This window comes from Carcharhinus amblyrhynchos, chromosome 23 (genome assembly GCF_965287045.1).
Source record: "Carcharhinus amblyrhynchos chromosome 23, sCarAmb.v2.hapA, whole genome shotgun sequence".
NCBI lineage: Eukaryota > Metazoa > Chordata > Chondrichthyes > Carcharhiniformes > Carcharhinidae > Carcharhinus > Carcharhinus amblyrhynchos.
Genome location: NC_137346.1, coordinates 3,538,243 through 3,559,508, shown reverse-complemented (window position 1 = coordinate 3,559,508; position 21,266 = coordinate 3,538,243). Strand labels below are relative to the sequence as shown.

The 21,266-nt window shown below is 46.0% G+C and overlaps 1 protein-coding gene across 1 annotated transcript in view; it reads left to right on the top strand.

Moving 5' to 3' along the window:
* The window catches only part of LOC145357595 (Na(+)/citrate cotransporter-like), a 77,932-nt gene that overhangs the window by 41,894 nt on the left and 14,772 nt on the right, over positions 1–21,266 (top strand). The window contains exons 6-8 of the mRNA XM_080211073.1: positions 1,306–1,428; positions 3,320–3,535; positions 20,276–20,394. Of these exons, the coding sequence (XP_080067199.1) occupies positions 1,306–1,428; positions 3,320–3,535; positions 20,276–20,394 (458 nt within the window). The remainder of the gene's footprint in view (positions 1–1,305; positions 1,429–3,319; positions 3,536–20,275; positions 20,395–21,266) is intronic.

Genomic DNA, 21,266 nt, shown 5'->3' with positions numbered 1-21,266 from the left:
CTAGACCCCCCCCCACACCCCTTCCCGCACCTCCCCCCGCCACCTTCCACCACCCCACCCTCCTTCCCCGCAAAATTAGTTGAAACCACACTTCCCCCAACAGCACTACTGAAATAAAAGCAAATTACTGTGGATGCTGGAACCTGAATCCAAAAGAGGAAATGCTGGAAAATCTCAGCTGGTCTGGCAGCAGCTGTAAGGAGAGAAAAGAGCTGACGTTTCGAGTCCAGATGACTCTTTATCAAAACACTACCAAAATGTTCTAACACTTATCTGGTTCACCAATATCCTTTCGGGAAGGAAATCTGCAGTCCTTACACAGTCTGGCCTACACATGACTCCAGAGCCACAGCAATGTGGATGATTGTAAACCAGCCTCGGGAATGGCTGTGGTGAGAGGCACTCAGTTGCATTCTGGGAAGTGGTTCACCATCACCTTCTCGAGGGCAATTAGGGATGGGTAACAAAAGCTGGTCTTAATGCTCATACAGTCCTGGAGGTTTACAGCATGGAAACAGGCCCTTCGGCCCAACTCGTCCATGCTACTCGTCCCGCTCAGAAAGGATAGTAGGACTAGGGGGCACAGCCTCAAGATAAAGGGGGGGCGGTTTAGAACGGAGTTGAGGAGGAACTTCTTCACTCAAAGAGTGGTGAATCTCTGGAATTCTCTGCCCGTTGAAGTGGTGGAGGCTACCTCGCTAAATATTTTTAAGACGCGGGTTGATGGGTTTTTGATAAGCGATTAAGGGTTATGGGGAGAGGGCGGGAATGTGGAACTGAGCCACGACAGATCAGCCATGATCTTATTAAATGGCGGGGCAGGCTCGAAGGGCTAGATGGCCTACTCCTGCTCCTATTTCTTATGTTCTTATGCTACCTTTTCTTTGTAAACCCCTAAGCTATTTCCAATTGCCCATATTTGGCCCACATCCCTTTATACCAATCTTAACCATGTAACTGTCTAAGCGCTTTTCAAAAGACAAAATTGTACTCGCCTCTACTACTACCTCTGGTAGCTTGTTCCAGACACTCACTACCCTCCGTGAAAAAATTGCCCCTTTGGACACTTTTGTATCTCTCCCCTCTCACCTTAAACCTATGCCCTCTAGTTTTAGACCCCCCCACCTTTGGGAAAAGATATTGACTATCTCGCTGATCTGTGCCCCTCATTATTTTATAGACCTCTATAAGATCACCCCTAACGCCCCGAGAATGAATCAAAGTAAGATCCTTGAGAGGATGTTTTATGAAAGGATGTGAGGGTATTGAAAGGTTTTATTTGACTTTGTGTTTGTCATTTTAAAGGATTTATCCAGACAATGAAGAGGTGATTAATTTTGCCACATGGTTTGGCTTCTCATTTCCCAACATGCTGATCATTTTGTTTCTCTGCTGGATATGGCTACAGATTTTATTCCTGGGAATGAAGTAAGTGACTTCTTTTTAACTGCTCCATCTGCGGCACTGAGGGTGAGTCAACACAAACTGTCGCTTGTTTAAAATCAGAATTATAGAATGGTATAAGTAAATTGCGACAACAACTTGCATTTATATAGTGCCTTGCATAGTGGATAACATCCTGACTTGCTTCACTGGAGCGATTATCAAATGGGTTTTGCACCGAGTCGTGTGAGGAGACAGAATAGGACATGTAACAAAAAGCTTGGACATAGAGACAGGATTTATGAAGTCTATCAAAGGAGGAGAGAGAGAGAGAGAAGATGTGTCTGTGGGTCATAGTGAGGGAAGGTAGAGAGAGGCGGGCACACATGGCGTGAAGACAGCCCATGCCAGCAACACCAGCTGAGGCAGGAATATTGTTCCTTGATAAGGGAACCACATTCGATCCCACCACTCTCAAAACAAGAGGACCATCAAATCCCAGCAACTCTCTTTCTCTTTAAGAGGAGAAGCTGTACCTGATGGAGACAGTGTAGTTGGAGCTTTATTCTGTATTGAACCCCGTGCTGTACCTGATCTGGGAGTGTTGAGGGAGCTTTACTCTGTATCTAACTCCATGCTGTACCTGTCCTGGGAGTGTTTGATGGGGACAGTGTAGAGGGAGCTTTACTCTGTATCTAACCCCGTGCTGTACCTGTCCTGGGAGTGTTTGATGGGGACAGTGTAGAGGGAGCTTTACTCTGTATCTAACCCTGTGCTGTACCTGTCCTTGGAGTGTTTGATGGGGACAGTGTAGAGGGAGCTTTACTCTGTATCTAACTCCGTGCTGTACCTGTCCTTGGAGTGTTTGATGGGGACAGTGTAGAGGGAGCTTTACTCTGTATCTAACCCCGTGCTGTACCTGTCCTTGGAGTGTTTGATGGGGACAGTGTAGAGGGAGCTTTACTCTGTATCTAACCCCGTGCTGTACCTGTCCTGGGAGTGTTTGATGGGGACAGTGTAGAGGGAGCTTTACTCTGTATCTAACCCCGTGCTGTACCTGTCCTGGGAGTGTTTGATGGGGACAGTGTAGAGGGAGCTTTACTCTGTATCTAACTCCGTGCTGCACCTGTGCTGGGAGTGTTTGATGGGGACAGTGTAGAGAGAGCTTTACTCTGTATCTAACCCCGTGCTGTACCTGTCCTGGGAGTGTTTGATGGGGACAGTGTAGAGGGAGCTTTACTCTGTATCTAACTCCGTGCTGTACCTGTCCTGGGAGTGTTTGATGGGGACAGTGTAGAGGGAGCTTTACTCTGTATCTAACTCCGTGCTGTACCTGTCCTGGGAGTGTTTGATGGGGACAGTGTAGAGGGAGCTTTACTCTGTATCTAACTCCGTGCTGCACCTGTGCTGGGAGTGTTTAATGGGGACAGTGTAGAGGGAGCTTTACTCTGTATCTAACCCTGTGCTGTACCTGTCCTGGGAGTGTTTGATGGGGATAGTGTAGAGGGAGTTTTACTCTGTATCTAAGCTCATGCTGGCAGCTACAGAAAGGCAGGAGCTGGTGTCTCCAGAGACTGCAAGTCTGAGCTTCCATGAGACATGTGGGGATCTGATTTGAGAATTCCCACCGAAATCTTTGGGTTCTCCAGCTGCAACTGTCTCCTCCGCACAGAAGCCTGTGATTGCAGGCCTCTCCATCACTCTGCATTGGGAGGTCTCTGACAGACTGGGATTCTAGTGCTGCAGAGAGATCTGTGAGAGAAAGGTGATCATTTCCACCAGATTGCTGTCTTCATGGTGAAGGTGACAATGATGCAAATGGTGTATTGAGTCATGGAGCCTGGTGTCCATGAAGAGATGTCAATCCTTCCCCACAGATATTTAGAAAACACTAATATCAAAGGCATGGAGCTGATCAGATGATTTTTTTTGTCAGTTTTCGGGAGCTGTGGGGATGGGGAATCCCAGTCTCATCGAAAGAGAAGAGAGCTCACGGAGTTATTGAGAAAGAGTACATCCAGCTGGGCCCCATGACCTTTGCTGAGAAAGCTGTCCTCACCCTGTTCTGCTTGTTGGTGATCCTGTGGTTTACTCGTGAGCCCGGCTTTATCCCAGGTTGGGGAAGTGTCCTTTTCGACAAAAATGGCGCAACGTGAGTATTGAAGAGAAGGTAACACAATCCCAAGACCAGATTGTACACAGGCAGCAGCACCATCACTCTGTTTAGCAAACACTTACAATTCTGTAGCACCTTCCACCAGATTAGGGGGTATAGTCACTATTTCGATTGGAATAGTAAGCGCATACAGGTTTAATCAGGCAGGCGTCACGATCAGAACAGGCCTAGAGGGGCAAAGGGCCTCTGCCTGTGCTATACTTTTCTTTGTTCTTTGAAACAGCAGCCTATTTGTGCACAGCAGGATCCCACAAACAACAGCATGATCCAACAGACAATCTGCTTTAATATGGGTTGCTTGGGGACAAATAACCATCGCAGACACTGGAGAGAACTCCCTTTGCCCTTCTCCCAAGAGTCGCCATTTGATCTTCTACTTTCAGTTCAGAGATCAGATAGGGGTCCTGGTCGAACTTCTTCTTCAAAAGGCAGCAGCTCCAACAGTGCTGCAATGCCTCAGTACTGACCCTCTGACAGTGCGGCACTCCCTCAGTACTGACCCTCTGACAGTGCGGCACTCCCTCAGCACTGACCCTCTGACAGTGCGACACTCCCTCAGCACTGACTCTCTGACAGTGTGGCGCTCCCTCAGCACTGACCCTCTGACAGTGCAGCACTCCCTCAGCACTGACCCTCTGACAGTGCAGCACTCCCTCAGTACTGACCCTCTGACAGTGTGGCGCTCCCTCAGCACTGACCCTCTGACAGTGCGGCACTCCCTCAGCACTGACCCTCTGACAGTGTGGCACTCCCTCAGCACTGACCCTCTGACAGTGCAGCACTCTCTCAATACTGACCCTCTGACAGTGTGGCACTCCCTCAGCACTGACCCTCTGACAGTGCAGCACTACCTCAGTACTGACCCTCTGACAGTGCGGCACTCTCTCAGTACTGACCCTCTGACAGTGCGGCACTCCCTCAGCACTGACCCTCTGACAGTGCGGCACTCCCTCAGTACTGACCCTCTGACAGTGCGGCACTCCCTCAGTACTGACTCTCAGACAGTGTGGCACTCCCTCAGCACTGACCCTCTGACAGTGCAGCACTCTCTCAGTACTGACCCTCTGACAGTGTGGCACTCCCTCAGCACTGACCCTCTGACAGTGCAGCACTCTCTCAGTACTGACCCTCTGACAGTGTGGCACTCCCTCAGCACTGACCCTCTGACAGTGCAGCACTACCTCAGTACTGACCCTCTGACAGTGCGGCACTCCCTCAGTACTGACCCACTGACAGTGCAGCACTCCCTCAGTACTGACCCTCTGACAGTGTGGCACTACCTCAGCACTGACCCTCTGACAGTGCGGCACTCCCTCAGCACTGACCCTCTGACAGTGCGGCACTCCTCAGCACTGACCCTCTGACAGTGCGGCACTCCCTCAGCACTGACCCTCTGACAGTGCAGTACTCCTCAGTACTGACCCTCTGACAGTGCAGCACTCCCTCAGCACTGACCCTCTGACAGTGCAGTACTCCTCAGTACTGACCCTCTGACAGTGCGGCACTCCCTCAGCACTGACCCTCTGACAGTGCGGCATTCCCTCAGTACTGACCCTCTGACAGTGCAGCACTCCCTCAGCACTGACCCTCTGACAGTGCGGCACTCCCTCAGCACTGACCCTCTGACAGTGCGGCATTCCCTCAGTACTGACCCTCTGACAGTGCAGCACTCCCTCAGCACTGACCCTCTGACAGTGCAGCACTCCCTCAGCACTGACCCTCTGACAGTGCGGCACTCCCTCAGCACTGACCCTCTGACAGTGCAGCACTCCCTCAGCACTGACCCTCTGACAGTGCGGCACTCCCTCAGCACTGACCCTCTGACAGTGCGGCACTCCCTCAGCACTGACCCTCTGACAGTGCGGCATTCCCTCAGCACTGACCCTCTGACAGTGTGGCACTCCCTCAGCACTGACCCTCTGACAGTGCGGCACTCCCTCAGTACTGACCCTCTGACAGTGCGGCACTCCCTCAGCACTGACCCTCTGACAGTGTGGCACTCCCTCAGCACTGACCCTCTGACAGTGCGGCACTCCCTCAGTACTGACCCTCTGACAGTGCGGCACTCCCTCAGTACTGACCAGGTGACAATTCAGAGTTCCCTCAGTCGTGAGAAACAGCGATGACACCAACATAGACATGGATGTAGGTTGTCAAAAGGGTATAAGGAGTCTCGTCAGTGAAATTGTTCGGTTGTCACTGTGGGAAACATTGGCAGATGGAGTATAATGCGGGAGAAAGTGAACTTGTTCAATTTAAAAGGAAGAATAGGTAAGCAGCATGTAATTATCTGAGACCATAGGAGATGTCGGGGCAGAAATAGGCCATTCAGCCCATTGAGTCTGCTTCACCATCCAATGAGATCATGACTGATCTCTTATGATCATCCACAACTCCCCTTTCCCGCGTTACCTCCATATCATTTGACAGGATCCGGCAAATGTAGACTGGGAGAAGCTACCTGCAGGGAAATCTACATTTGGAAAATGGGAGTCTTTTAAAAGTGAAACAGTGGGAATACAGGGCCAAAGTGTTCCACTAAGAGTGAAGGGCATGAGCAGCAAGTCCAGGGATATCGAGTGTTTGATAAAGAAAAAAAGGAAGCATCTGGTAAATATGGAGCACTGAACTTGGGGGAGGCCCTTCAGGAGTATAGAGTGTTGAGAGTGTGCGGTGGGGAGCTTACAAATGAAATTAGGAGGGCAAAGAGAGTCACAAAATATCATTGGCAGATATGATTAAGGAAAATCTCAAGGCATTTTGTAAGTCTATTAAGAGCAGGGAAAGAGTGAGGCCCATTAGAGACCAAAGGGGCAATCTGTGCGAGGAGCCAGAGGTTATGATGAGGTCTTAAATTAATATTTTTTATATATATTCAGCTGGAGATTTCAGTTGGGATGATGACATTCTGGAGCACGTTAAGATTAATAAGGAGGAGGTATTGAATGTTTTATGGTCATAAGTGTGGATAAATCCCTCAGTGTACCCAAACAGGTACCGGAGTGTAGTGACCTGGGGATTTTCACAGTAACTTCATTGCAGTGTTAATGTAGGCCTACTTGTAACACTAATAAATAAATAAATTGCTCAAGAAGAAATTAGATATAACTCTTGGGGCTAAAAGGATACGAGGGGAAGGGGGGATCAGGATATTGAATGTGATGATCAGCTGTGATCAAAATGAGTGGCAGAGTATGCATCAAGGGTTGAATAGCCTCAGCCTGGTTCTGGTTTCGATGTTTCTATATAAGTAACTTTTTGTGCGGTGCCTAAATGAACAATTTGAGGATTCTTGGAAGATTCCTACCTGTCCATTCAATACCTTTGCAGCTACTTCATTTATTATCATGAAGTGCACAGTCACATCCAGGGGATTTATCAGACTCTCACCCCAGTAGTTTCTCTAGTGATTGTTATTGGATTTATTTTTCTCCTCCTCCCTCCTGTGCCTGTTTTTTGCCAGTTAGTACTTTTGGAAAGCTATTAGTGTGAAGACCAACACAGGAGTGGAATTTTCCAGCTTCGCTCGTCCCGAAACCGTAAAATGTTGCTCAAGGTCCACAGACCTTTCCACGGTCCACCCCTCGCCCGCTGTGATTCCCGTGGTGGGTAAGGTGGTAAAATTCCAACCAAAGTATTTAATTAGTTCCCCCGCCATTTCCTGTTTCCCATTATTATCTCCCGGTCTCATTCTCTAAGGGGTCTGTGTTCACTTTGACCTGAATTCTGGGGGAGCTGGGGGATGGGGCAGTCTCCAGATTGAGCAGCCTGTGCAGGACCCCACCACCAGGCAGCAGTCTTTAAAGGGCAATAATCCAAAAGAAATTCTGCTCCTCCGCAAACCAGGCAGATATACAGAGCCCCTCAGAGAGGTAGGAGAACCGGGAGCTGTAGCAACTTCAGAGGAGTTTCTGGGGAACACACAGCTCATTGTTTAACAGGGAAATCCAGCCAAGAACATGCTTGGAGAGTAAAGCAGAAACCAATCTGTTGCCTAGGGTTACCGTCAGTTCTCTTGTTTCTGGGTGGGTTGACAGTGCCCATCGAGTGCCGACATTGAACATTCTGCACTCGGGTGGAAAATGGATTTAATACAGGAAGAACTCTCTGGATGTTGTGTTGGCGGAGCTCGCAAACACATTAGCAACACTTAGAAACACGTATCTCCAATTCCCAGAGGGATCGCACTCCATCCTGGCATTAGGATCAGGATTCTGATTGGGCTCAGTTCCATTGTGAAGAGGGCAGTATCAGGGTTGATGTTTCTCTTGGGGGTGGGATTTCATGATCCCCCTTCCTCCATCTTCTCCTGCCCCCCCAACACAAGTAACATCTCAGGAATAAGAAGGAAGGGAGGAACTCAGAAGAATTGCAACCACCAGGAAGTGGTAGTGAGCAAATACAGATCCTCAGGTTGTGTAAACTTCATCCTCTGATCTTAAAATAAGTGACTAGTGAGATTGGTTTTAATTTTCCAAAGTTGACGAGAATTGGGGAAGGTCCCATTAGATTGTTTTGCAGGGAGTGATTTTGAGTACAGAGTGTTCTTTATAGGCCTTTTCTCCTTTGTAATCTGTTGAAGGTTCTGAGTATCTGCGGGCTTTGGCAGGTTCTTCAGTCTGTAAGAACTCCTGTTTTCATAGTTAATACTGTTCTGCTGAGTTACTGTTATTGTTCAACTGTGTTATTTATTTATGTCCTTTTAAGAACATAAGAACATAAGAACATAAGAAAGTAACACATTTGATTATCTTTATCATGGTATTAAATTGCCACATCTTTTTGATGGAGGGAAAAGCGGCAGGCAAAGAGAAAACAAAGTTTGTCGATGCTTCAATATGGCAACATGAGATTGCATGCAACTGAGAGTTTGTTTTTATCATGGGTTTATACAATGGAATTTCAAATTAGTAGCACCATGGCTATGTTTGGGGCGCTTGGTGAGTTCGATACATGGAGAAGTTGCAAGTTTTTTAAAGAAAATGGAATAGATGAGGTGAAGCAGCGCTTGATTTTCCTGAGTGTGTGTGTGGAGGATGAAGACTTATAAATTGATGAGGAATCTGGCCACGTCACAGAAACCAGCAAAGATTTCATTTACAGATTTAATTGCACTGGTCCAGAATTACCATAATCCAAAGTCCTTGGTGATTATTCAAAGATTCAAATTTCATGGCCATTTTCAAAAAACAGGTCAAGTTGTAGCTAACTTTGTGTCAGAATTATTCCAGCTTTTAGAACAGAGTGATTTCAGAGAGTTTTAGAAGATATACTCAGAGATAGACTGGTCTGCCATATTAATGAGGACAGCATTCAGTGTTGGATGTTAGGGGAAGCCATACTGCCTTTTAAGAAGGCTCTAGAAATTTTGCAGGGCATGAAGACTAGATTTATTATTGTAATATGTACCAATATACTGTGAAAAGTATTGTTTCCTGCATGTGATACAAAGCATACCGTTCATAGAAAAGGAAACGAGAGAGCAGAATGTAGTGTTACAGTCATAGCAAGAGGGTAGAGAAAGATCAACTTAATGTGAGGTAGGTCCATTTAAAAGTCTGATGGCAGCAGGGAAGAAGTTGTTCTTGAGTTGGTTGGTACATAACCTCAGACTTTTGAATCTTTTTCATGAAGGAAGAAAGTGGAAGAGAGAATGTCTGGGGTGTGTAGAGTCCTTAATTATACTGGCTGCTTTTCCAAGGCAGTGAGAAGTGTAGACAGAGTCAATAGATGGGAGACTGGTTTGAGTGATGGACTGGGCTTCATTCACGACCCTTTATAGTTTATTGCATATAGTTTATTGGATAGAGCAGGAGCCATATCAAGCCCTGATACTACCAGAAAGAATGCTTCAGATTTCTGAAAGTTAATGTGCCCAGGAGGGAGCACTGCATCAAATGAAAAAGGGGTTGTAAGCAAAAAGGTGAAAGTAGTGAACTGTTTTAGATAAGGTGAACCACACTGTGCAAATCACTGCACAGAATTATGGATGCTGTTTGTCACCAGGGCAACAAGAACGGGCATTTAGTGAAGAGCAAGGTGAGGACTGAGCAGGCAAATTCAAACGAGCTTCACTCTGCATCACCTTTGGGGTAAGGCAGAGGAGGAAGCTTCCGGCAGTGTAATGAGGAATGAGCAGAGCCTGTTGTTATGCCGTGGTGGCTAATGGCAAGATGGAGGTGGGCACAGCAGCCTCTGCGTCCATAATTAGTGAAGAAACCCACAAGTTGACTTGGGACTCTAACTGAGCACCTTACTCCAGCAGAAATTAATCTTAGGAGAGTCCATTTCTTTGCTCGGGGTGTCGGAAGTCCATGTTGCGTATAATAATCAAGAAGTAAGGGCAAGCCTCCTGAGGGTCAAAGGGAAAGGGCTGAGTTTGCTGGGGGGTGGGGGGGGGGAGGGTGGAAGTGGTGACTGGCTCAGCAAAGGCCCATTGAAATGGAGATCAAGCAGACAGATAGATTCTTCAGAGTCAGCAGGAGTTACAGATAACATGGCAGAGGGTAAGGCTGCTGTGGACATTCACCAGGGAGCAGTTCCTGTGTGCCCAGGTTTGCCATGGACTCTGTGGGGGGGGAGGGAAAGAGGAACAGCTACAGATTCTCAATCTCCCTCCTCACCTACAATTCCAGATCCACCGTTACAAGATTCAACAGTGGAACTGCGTAGATCACAACGCAACTGCAAAGCTCCTGGCAGACTTTTGTATAGTTGAAATGTTACTTATGTTGTATTTCTGTCCTGGGGAGGGAGTGGGGGGAAGTGTTTCAGAGTGTCATTTTGAATACAGAGTGTTCTTATACACTTTTTCTCCAATGTGATTGTTTTACAGACGTTTGTTGAGGGTTTTCAACATGTGTGGGTTTTGGAGGACTTTTCAGTCTGCTTGTCCTGCACGCAACACCCATTTTATTAGTGCTCCTGTTTTCATAGTTAGAACATAGAACAATACTGCACAGCACAGGGCCTTCGGTCCTTGATAATTGTGCCAAGCTATGTCCAAACCCAAGATCAAGCTATCCCACTCCCTATCATTCTGGTGCGCTCCATGTGCCTATCCAATATCCTTGAAAGTTCCTAAAGTGCCTATCCTTGTAAGTTCCTAAAGTGTCCGACTCCGCTATCATAGCAGGCAGTCCATTCCACACCCCAACCAATCTCTGAGTAAAGAATCTATCTCGGACATCCCTCCTATATCTCCCACCATGAACCTTCAAGTTATGCCACCTAGTAACAGCTACATCCACCTAAGGAAATAGTCTCTGCACGTCCACTTATCTATCCCCTCATCATCTTATAAACCTTTATTAAGTCGCCTCTCATCCTCCTTCATATGGAAAAATATTAAAGAAAAAAGCCCCAGCTCCCTCAACCTTTCCTCATAAGACCTACCCTCCAAACCAGGCAGCATCCTGGTAAATCTCCTCTGCACTCTCTCCGATGCTTCCACATCCTTCTTATAGTGACGTGACCAGAACCGCACACAATATTCCAAATGTGGTCTCACCAAGATCCAGTATAGCTGCAGCATAACCCCATGGCTCTTAAACTCAAACCTCCTGTTAATAAAGGTAACACACTATAAGCCTTCTTCACGGCTCTATCCACTTGAGTCGCAACCTTCAGAGATCTGTGGATATGAACCCCAAGATCTCTCTGTTCCTCCACAATAGTTATTACAGTTTTGTGGAGTTATTGTTATTGATAAACTTCATTATTTATTTATATAAAGAAGTCCCTTCTTTCAAACAACACATTCAAATACCTTATTTGTGGTCTCAAGTTGCCACAGGTTGGAAAATTGCTAATGTAATGCCTTCAGTGAAAAAAACGAGAGCCACAGAAACCAGGAAACTTATAAGCCAAATCCTAACATCTGTTATAGGAAAAATATTAGAAGCTATTATTGAAGATGTTTTAACAGGATACTTTGATACATTCAAGATAATCATGCAAAGTTAACAAGTTTTGTGAAAGGCAAATTATGTTTCACCAATTTATTGGAGTTCTTTGAAGGAGTCACATGTGTTGTGGATAAAGGGGAACTGGCAGATGCACTGTACATAGATTTCCAGAAGACATTCGATAATTATGGAAATATTCTGCAAATAAAAGTTCATGGTGTAAGGTTACATATTGGCATGGATATAAGATGGCTAACAGGAAACAGAATGTAGACATAAATGGGTCATTTGCCAGAAAATGGCATGATGTAATGTGTACTGTGCCAGCAGGATTAGTGCTGGGGACTTGGAGGAAGGGACTGAAAGTATGGTTGCTAAATTTGCTGATGATGTAAAGATAGACAGCAAAGTAAGTTTTGAGGAGGATGTAAACAGGTTACAAAAACATATAGATAGGTTAGGTGAGTGGGCAAAAATCTGGCGAATGGAATATAATGTGGGAAAATGTGAGGTTGTCCATTTTGGCTCCGAGATGCAGAGGGACCTGGGGCTCCTAGTGCATGAATCACAAAAGGCTAGTTTGCAGGTACAACAAGTAATCAGGAAAGCGAATAGAATGTAATTGTTTATTGCAAGGGGAATTGGTTATGCTTCAGCCATACAGGGTATGGATGAGACCACACCTGGTGCACAGTGTACAGTATTGGTCTCATTTTCAAAGAAGGATGTAAATGCGTTAGAAGCAGTTCAGAGAAGATTTACTCAAGAAATCCCAGGAATGGGTGGGTTGTCTTATGAGGGAAGGTTGTTCAGGCTCTGCTTGTATCTGCTGGAGTTTAGAAGAGTAAGAGGCTACTTGTTTGAAACCTTTAAGATCCTGAGGTCTATTGACAGGCTGGGTGCGGAGAGGATGTTTCCTCTTCTGGAAGAATCTAGAACTCGGGGTCACTGTTTAAAAATAAGAGATTGTCCATTTAGAACAGAGATGGGGAGGAATATTTTTTCTCAGAGGGTTGTCAGTCTTTGGAACTCTCTCCCTCAAAAGGCAGTGGAAACAAAGTCTTTGGATGGGATTTTCTAGCTGCACTTGCCCCAAAACTGGAAAATCCTGTTCAAAGTCAACAGAACTTTCCATGGTTCACCCCTCCCGCTACAGTTCCTGTGGCGGACAAAACAGGAAAATTCTGCCCTTCTGCCCTTTGATTATTCTTAAATCAGAGCTAGATAGATTCCTGATTAACAAGGGGAAGGTGGGAGGGTGGTGTGAAAGGTTACAGTGCAGGTGGGAATGTGGAGTTGGGGTTGCAGTTAGATCAGCCATGATCTTGTTGAATGGTGGAGCAGGGCCGAGTGGCCTACTCTGGCTTGTAGTTAATATATTCATATTGTCCCCCTTCCCTCCATCCTCCCTCTGACTGATAACTGCATTAATGCAGAAAATGTCAGAATTCTGCAGAGAGGAAAGAAATTAGTTGTTGTTTTGGGTTGGACTGTGCTTGAGTTCAGTTGACAGAGAGAGGGATTGGGAGTACAGGGTGAATTGTGGCTTTACCACTGGGGTAAAGCTGATACTGTGATTTACTACCTCTTATTAGGGTGATTATCTATTGCCATTGGTGTCGGTTTCTAGAACCTAGCAGATCCTCAGCACCCAGGTGGAAAGAGAGAGAGAGGGAGAACAGTTGGGTGTCAATGGGTGCCCATGGGTGATGGTTGTAATCCACTGTGCCATTCAGACAGGCTTCTCGCCCTGATATTTGGAAAGGTTTGTGGGTGATTTCATTAAGGGCAGGATTTTGTACTCCTGCCCACCCCAAGCCCAGAAATTCCCACTGAGATCAGTGAACCTTTCCCTTGTCCATCCAGTTCTCTGTCCTGCTCATGGTGATTCCTGCAGCAGGAGGAACTGGAAGATTTAGGCCAAAGGTTTTCACAATATTGCTGGGAACAGATAAAGTTTATTTATTTATTAGTTACAAGTAGGCTTACATTAACACTGCAGTGAAGTTACTGTGAAATTCCTGAGTCACCACAGTCCAGTGCCTGTACAGTGAGGGAGAATTTAGCATGGCCAATGCACCTAACCAGCACGTCCTTCAGACTGTGAGAGGAAACCACAGCACCCGGAGGAAACCCATGCAGACATAGGGAGAACATGCAGACTGCACACAGACAGTGAACCGAGGCTGGAATGGAACCCAGGATCCTGGCGCTGTGAGGCAGCAGTGCTAACCACTAGGCCACCGTGCCACCCTGGGGGACATAGTCTTGGACTAGGGGGCAGAGTCAAAAAATCAGAGGCAGACCTCTCAGGAGTGAAATTAGGAAACACTTCCACACACAGAGATTGGTAGAAATTTGGAATTCTCTTCCACAAATGGCAAGTGATGTAGATCAATTGTTAACTTTAACTCTGAGATTGAGAGATTTTTCTTCACCCAAAGGTATTAATGATATGGGGAAAAGGCAGGAAGGTCACAGGTGAGTCATGATGTCATTGAATAGCAGAACATGCTGGATGGGCAGAACGGCCTCCCACTATCCTGGTGTCCTTTCTTTAATCTAATGCAGTGTGACAGCTCTGAGGTCAGGGAGAATGTCTGTCACATCCTTTACTTTGTACAAGTGAGTGGAGAAAATGAAAAGGGAACAAGCAAAGAATAACAATTAGTTGAACAAGCACAGAACAGTGAATATCCCTGATCACAAATCAGCCAAGTGTCTCACATTCCAGGCTGAGGGGTTGTGGGAAAAGACTGAGTGGTAATTGGAAGCATTGTGACTGAGCTCAAAGACTGACTCTCAGGCACAGAATTCCCAAGGAGGCCATTCCACCCATCGAGTGCACCATCCACAATCTCACCCACGCCTACCTCCACAACCTCATTTACCTTCACTAATCCCCCTAACACTAAAGAGCAAATTTAGCATGGCCAATGCACCTAAGCCACACATCTTTAGATTGTAGGAGGAAGCCAGAGCACCCAAAGGAAATCCATGCAGACATGGGGAGAAGGTGCAAACTCCACACTGACAATGACCCAAGCCAGGAATCGAACCCGGGTCCCTGGCGCTGTGAGGCAGCAGTGCTAACCACTGTGCCACCATGCTGCCCGAATGTGCAGGAGATTGGAGGTGACTTGGTGTCTGTAAGCAAAGTATGTAATAAGCGGTAACTAATGTCTGCTTCTCTACTGGCAGAGAGGTACAGCATGTAGCCTGTATCAAATATTCCACCAAAGGGAATTTTTCATTCATTCATGTGCAATGCTACTTTGCCTTTCAGAAATGTCTTTAAATTCTGCTTCTTGTGCAGGGTATGTTTAAAATTCAGCTCTGTTTATGGTGCTGATTTGTCTGCCCATGGCAGCCCGCATACTGAGAAAGTAGAAGAATAACTGATCCTAGATAATGGGGTGTTTGTTTTAATCTGAGCCAATGCAGTTTTTGTTTTTTTTCGGGCTGTCCCCTGCCCTTTCAGAGTAGGGTTAATTAAATTGATTGACAGAGGCAGAGTCAACTGCTAATGGGAGGAGCTATGCCTAGAGAGAAAAGCAGGCAGTTTTCTGCTTGGGTCTGCAAGGAGTCAGGTTTTTTTCTCTGTTTCTCTCTGTCCCTCTGGAGGCTGCTGTTTGGAACATGCTAGAAAAAAGTTATCTCTCTCCAGAGGTGTTCTGGAGGCTTGAGGACTAGCAGCCCACATACTAGCATGTAAGCTTGTTGTTTATGAACTGATTTTGAAGTGGAGTTCAAGTCTATGAGGGACAGTGCTTAAATTGGAACTAATAGAGATAGGCCAGCAGTATTCTGGCATGCTTAAGTAGCTTAATTGGTAAAAGTTAAGCTATTTCATTTGTTATATTTAAACAGTTTTGTTAAATAAAGTTTGTTTTGAGAAAAGCTTTCTAGTGAGTCAACAGAATCACACCTGGAGTGGAACACCTTATCCCTACACTAATGCCAGGTTTCAGGTCTGATCCTTAACACATGGGATGTGGGTGTCACTGGCTAGAGCAGTACCTATTGCTCATCTCTAATTGCCTTTCAGAAGGTGGTAATGAGCTGTCTTCTTGACCCACTGCAGTGGTGTAGGTACCCACAGTGCTATTAGAAAGGGAGTTCCAGGAATTTGACCTAGTGACAGTGAAGCAACAGCAATATATTTCCAAATCAGGATGGTGAGTGAGTTGGAGGGGAATTCCAGATGGTGGAGTCTTCATGTGCCTGCTATCCTTGTCCTTCTAGGTGCTACAGATCGTGGGTTTGGAAGTTGCCTTGGTGAGTTGTTGCAGTGCATGTTGTAGAGGGAACACACTGATGTTATTATGCATCAGTGATGGCGGGGTTGAATATTGAAGTTAACGAATGTGGTATCAGTCAAGCAGGCTGGTTTGTCTTGGATGGTGTTGAGTTTCTTGAGTTTAAAGCGCATCAAGATAAATAAATCCCCGGGACCAGATGAAGTGTACCATAAGACCATAAGATACAGGAGCAGAATTAGGCCACTTGGCCCATCGAGTCTGTGCTGCCATTCAATCATGACTGATATTTTTCTCATCTCCATTCTCCTGCCTTTTCCCCATAACCCCCGATCCCCTTATTAATCAGGAACCTATCTATCCCTGTCTTAAAGACACTCAATGACCCGGCCTCCACAGCCTTCTGTGGCAAAGAGTTTCACAGAATCACCAATCTCTGGCTGAAGAAATTCCTCCTCATCTCTGTTTTAAAGGATCATCCCTTTAGTCTGAGGTTGTGCCCTCTGGTTCTACTAGTTCCCTACTAGTGGAAACATCCTCTCTATGTCCATTCTATCCTGACCTCACAGTATCCTGTAAGTTTCAATAAGATCCCCCTCTTCCTTCTAAACTCCAACAGGGACAGACCCAGAGTCCTCAACCATTCCTCATACAACAAGCTCTTCACTCCAGGGGTCATTCCTGTGAACCAGCACATCCTTCCTGAAATATGGAGCCTAAGGCTGTTCACAGTACTCCAAATGGGGTCTAACCAGAGCCTTATACAGCCTCAGAAGTACATCCCTGCTCTTGTATTCTAGCCCTCTTGACATGAATGCTAACATTGCATTTGCCTTCCTAACTGCCGACTGAACCTGCACGTTAACTTTAAGAGAATCTTGAACAATAACTCCTAAGTCCCTTTGTGTTTCTGTGTATCCCAGGATATTGTGGGAGGCTAGGGAGGAAATTGTGGATACTCTAGCAGAGGTATTTGAATCAGCGACAGCCACAAGTGAAGACTGGAGGGTGGCAAATGTTGTGCCTTTGTTTAAGAAGGGCTGCAGGGAAAAGCTTGTGAACTACAAGCCAGTGAGCCTCACAAATGTAGCGGGTAAGTTGTTAGAATGTATTCTGAGAGACAAGATCTACAGGCATTTAGAGACGCAAAGACTGATTAAGGACAGTCAGCATGGCTTTGAGAGTGAAAAATCATGTCTCACGAATTTGAGTTTTTTGAAGGGATAACTAAGATGGTTGATGTGGGCAGTGCAGTTGATGTTGTCTACATGGACTTTAGCAAAGCCTTTGACAAGTTACCGCATGGTAGGTTGTTGCATAAGGTTAAATCTCACAGGATCCAGGATGAGGTATCCAATTGGCTTGATGACAGAAGACAGAGGGTGGTTGTAGAGGGCTGCTTTCCAAACTAGAGGCCTATGACCAGCAGTGTACCTCAGGGATTGGTGCTGGGTCCACTGTTATTTGTTATTTATATTAATGATTTGGATGGGAATATAGGGGGCATGGTTAGTAAGTTTACAGATAATACCAAGATTGGCAGCATAGTGGACAGTGAAAAAGATTATCTAGGATTGCAATGGGATCTTGATCAATTGGGCCAGTGGGCTGATGAATGGCAGGTGGAGTTTAATTTAGATAAATGCGAGGTGATGCTTTTTGGTAGATTGAACCAGGGCAGGACTTACTCGGTTAATGGCAGGATACTGGGGAGAGTTACAGAACAAAGAAGTTTAGGGGTACGTGTTTATAACTTGTTGAAAGTGAAGTCACAGGTGGACAGGGTGGTGAAGAAGGAATTCGGCATGCTGGATTTAATTGGTCAGAACATTGAATACAGGAGCTGGGATGTTGTGCTGAAGTTGTACAAGACATTGGTAAGGCCCGGTCACCCTACTATAGAAAGGATATCTAGAAATTTGAAAGAGTGAAGAAAATATTTACTAGGCTGCCACCAGGACTTGATGGTTTCAGTAATAAGGAGAGGCTGGATAGACTGGGAGTTTTTTTTCCCTGGCTCATAGGAGGCTTCGAGGTGATCTTATAGAAGTCTACAAAATAATAAGGGGCATAGATAGGCAGATAGACAACATCTTTTCCCAAAGGTAGAGGAGTCTAAAATTAGAGGACATAGGTTTAATGTGAGACGGGAAAGATACAAAAGGGTCCAGAGGGGCAATTTTTTCATAGAGGGTAGTGAGTGTCTGGAACAAGCTGCCAGAGGTAGTAGTAGAGTTGGGTACAATTTTGTCTTTTAAAAATCAGTTAGACAGTTACATGGGTAAGATGCGTACAGAGAGATATTGGCCAAATGTGGGCAATTGGGACTAACTTAATGATAAAAATTGGGCAACGTGGACAAGTTGGGCCGAAGCCTGTTACCATGCTGTAAATCTCTATTACAGGTTCTGGGGAGTGGGGGAGGGTGTGTGTGTGGTGTGTGTGTGTGTGTGTGTGAGTGAGAAGATGAGTCACCAGTTGCAGGATTCCTAGCCTTTTACTTATAGCCAAATATTTATATGAAGTCATAGAGGTTTACAGCATGGAAACAGGCTCTTTGGCCCAACTCGTCCATGCCCCCCTTTTTCTTTAAACCTCTAAGTTTAGTTTCTGGTCAATGGTAACTCTCAGAATGTTGAGAGTGGGGGATTCAGCGACGGTAATGCCACTGAATGTCAAGAGGCGATAGTTAGATTGTCCCTTGTTGGAGATGACCATTGCCTAGCACTTGTGTGGCGTGAAAATTATTTGATGCCATAGCAGGATATCTACCCCAAATTTTGCCCCAGATGAAGTCTCGAAATGTCAATAATGGTGGGACCATGTTTTATTTCCACTTTTCCTGGTAGAAGCACTAGTTTGCAGGTACAACAATCAGGAAAACTAATAGAATGTTCCTGTTTATTGCAAGGGAAATTGGCCATGCTTCAGCCATACAAAGGCATTGGTGAGAATGATTCAATACCTGGGCCACTTGTCATGTTAACTAAGTGGCCATTGTTGTTGTATGAACTCTGACAGTGAGCCCTGTCAGCAACCACAATGAGGTCATTGTTGATTCTGGCAGGGGATGTGTGGTCAGAGTGAAGCTGGTCCTTAGGCCAGTTTTATCCCCGGAGCCACTGGAAGGGATTCCAGAGAAAACAGCAGAAATCCCTATTGAGCAAGAATGACTTATAGACTGGACTAGGTATGTTCTTCCACACAGTGCTGGCCTGGCCCTGAACCTGGCTTTGTGCCCACAGCCTGCAAACAGCTCTGAGTCTAATTGACAGGCTCCGGTCTGAGGGGCTGATAGCCAAGTGCCCTCCAGCAAGCAGAAATTCAGAGAAAGTATGAAAGCTGGGCTGAAACAAGAAGTGACAGGGGCTGAGAGTGATCTGGTCTGTTAAAGATCCAAGTGATAAATCCAAATCTAACATCTCAAATCTGCATGTTGAATACATTTGGAACTGGTTTCTTTTTCTATCTGTTTCTCCTCTTGAGGCCAACTTACTCTTCGAACTGTGCCAGCAAGGCATTGGCCCCTCTCCAGGATCTGACATACATGCCTGTTTGGAAGCAAATGCTTGATGTTTCTGTGCTTTTTGAAGTTTTGATATTTACATTCAGAGTGCAAAATCTGATGCGACAAAACGTGGGAACGGAATGGTGGCTCAGTGACACTTGGACAAACTTTCCACACTCAGCTAACTCATTAGCATCCTTCCCCCAAAATCAACATTTTAGTCAGAGGTACTGACTGCAATCAAAACATTGTCATAACGCCTTCCTGCTCCTCATTCGACTCAGAGGGCAGAATTTTATGCAGTTTTTTTTGTAAGTGTCCAACTAGTCTAAAAATGGGAGAGTTCCAGATCTACGTTTGGGCAGGCTTTCATGCCCAATCCTTTGCACCCTGTCTCTGAAAAGATGAACGGATCAGTTTCGAGCTAGAGGCTGTGGGTGGGATTCACTAGCCTGCCTGTAGAGGGAGGTATTGCGCATGTGCAGACTTCTGATGCTGCACACGTGTGTTAGTATCTGCAGGGGTCTGACAGACAGAGAGAGAGAGCTGTCAGGCCCCTGCTACTGCAGGCAGCATCAACTAGCTTCACCAAACCATCCCCCCCCAAACGATCACGGGGGCCTGCAGCCCAGGATGCAGCCCACGCAGCCGCCATCTAGACCGATTGCAGCCCATCCATTTGGCCCCGCTGCCTGGCCTGCACCCCCCATTGGTCCTGCCCCCAGTACTGTCCAACAGGACCCGGTGGGCATTTTACCGATGCCATGGTGGTATTGTCCAAGGGGCACCACAGCCGGTTTCCAGCGAGAGGCTGACCGCGACGGAAAACTGTGTGTCGTTAAATTGCAACAGGCGCGAAAATGAGCGCTATTTGCGCTTAGCTGCTTTACACCCAATTTTACGACACTTTCCCACTGCAAAACAGGCAAAAAGAAATTGTAAAATTCACCCAATGACTCAGCCCAGTTCCATTTCTCATCCGCAAGTAATAAACCTGTCAGCTTCCACAAACTTGACATCAACAAACTCTTATATATTTCAGATACGTGACAGATGCCACTGTGGTCATGTTCATCGCTTTCCTCATGTTCATCGTTCCATCACAGAAGCCAAACCTTACACCCTGGAAACAAACTCAGGTCTCAACTGAGGACAAGCCAGGTATGTGCCCAGGACAGGTACAGCACGGGGTTAGATACAGAGTAAAGCTTCCTCTACACTGTCCCCATCAAAGACTCCCAGGACAGGTACAACACAGGATTACATACAGAGTAAAGCTCCCTCTACACTGTCCCCATCAAACACTCCCAGGACAGGTACAGCATGGGGTTAGTTACAGAGTAAAGCTTCCTCTACACTGTCCCCCATCAAACACTCCCAGGACAGGTACAGCACAGGGTTAGATACAGAGTAAAGCTTGCTCTACACTGTCCCCATCAAACACTCCCAGGACAGGTACAGCATGGGGTTAGTTACAGAGTAAAGCTTCCTCTACACTGTCCCCCCATCAAACACTCCCAGGACAGGTACAGCACGGGGTTAGATACAGAGTAAAGCTTGCTCTACACTGTCCCCATCAAACACTCCCAGGACAGGTACAGCACGGGGTTAGATACAGAGTAAAGCTTGCTCTACACTGTCCCCATCAAACAGTCCCTATTTTTGATTCCATTCCTCTTGCAGTAAATAACAAGGTTCTATTTGTATTGCTAGCACTTTGCTGTACTGCATATTAACGTAGTGTGATTCGGGACACTCAAATTCTCTGCATGAAGTTCAACAATCTTTCTCCATTTAAACAGTACGCTGCTTTTGTATTTGTCATGCCAAAGTGAAACAGTTTGCATTTACCTACAAAGTACTCCACCTGCCAAATTTATGTCCAATCTTTTAGCTTGTTCGTGTTACTTTGTAGATTTTCTAGTTCCATTTGGTAACTTCCCATCTTGGTGTCATCAGCAAATTTAGCAGCAGTATATTCACTCCCTTTATCCAAATCATTGATATTTGTCGTGAAAGGTTGAGAACCCAGC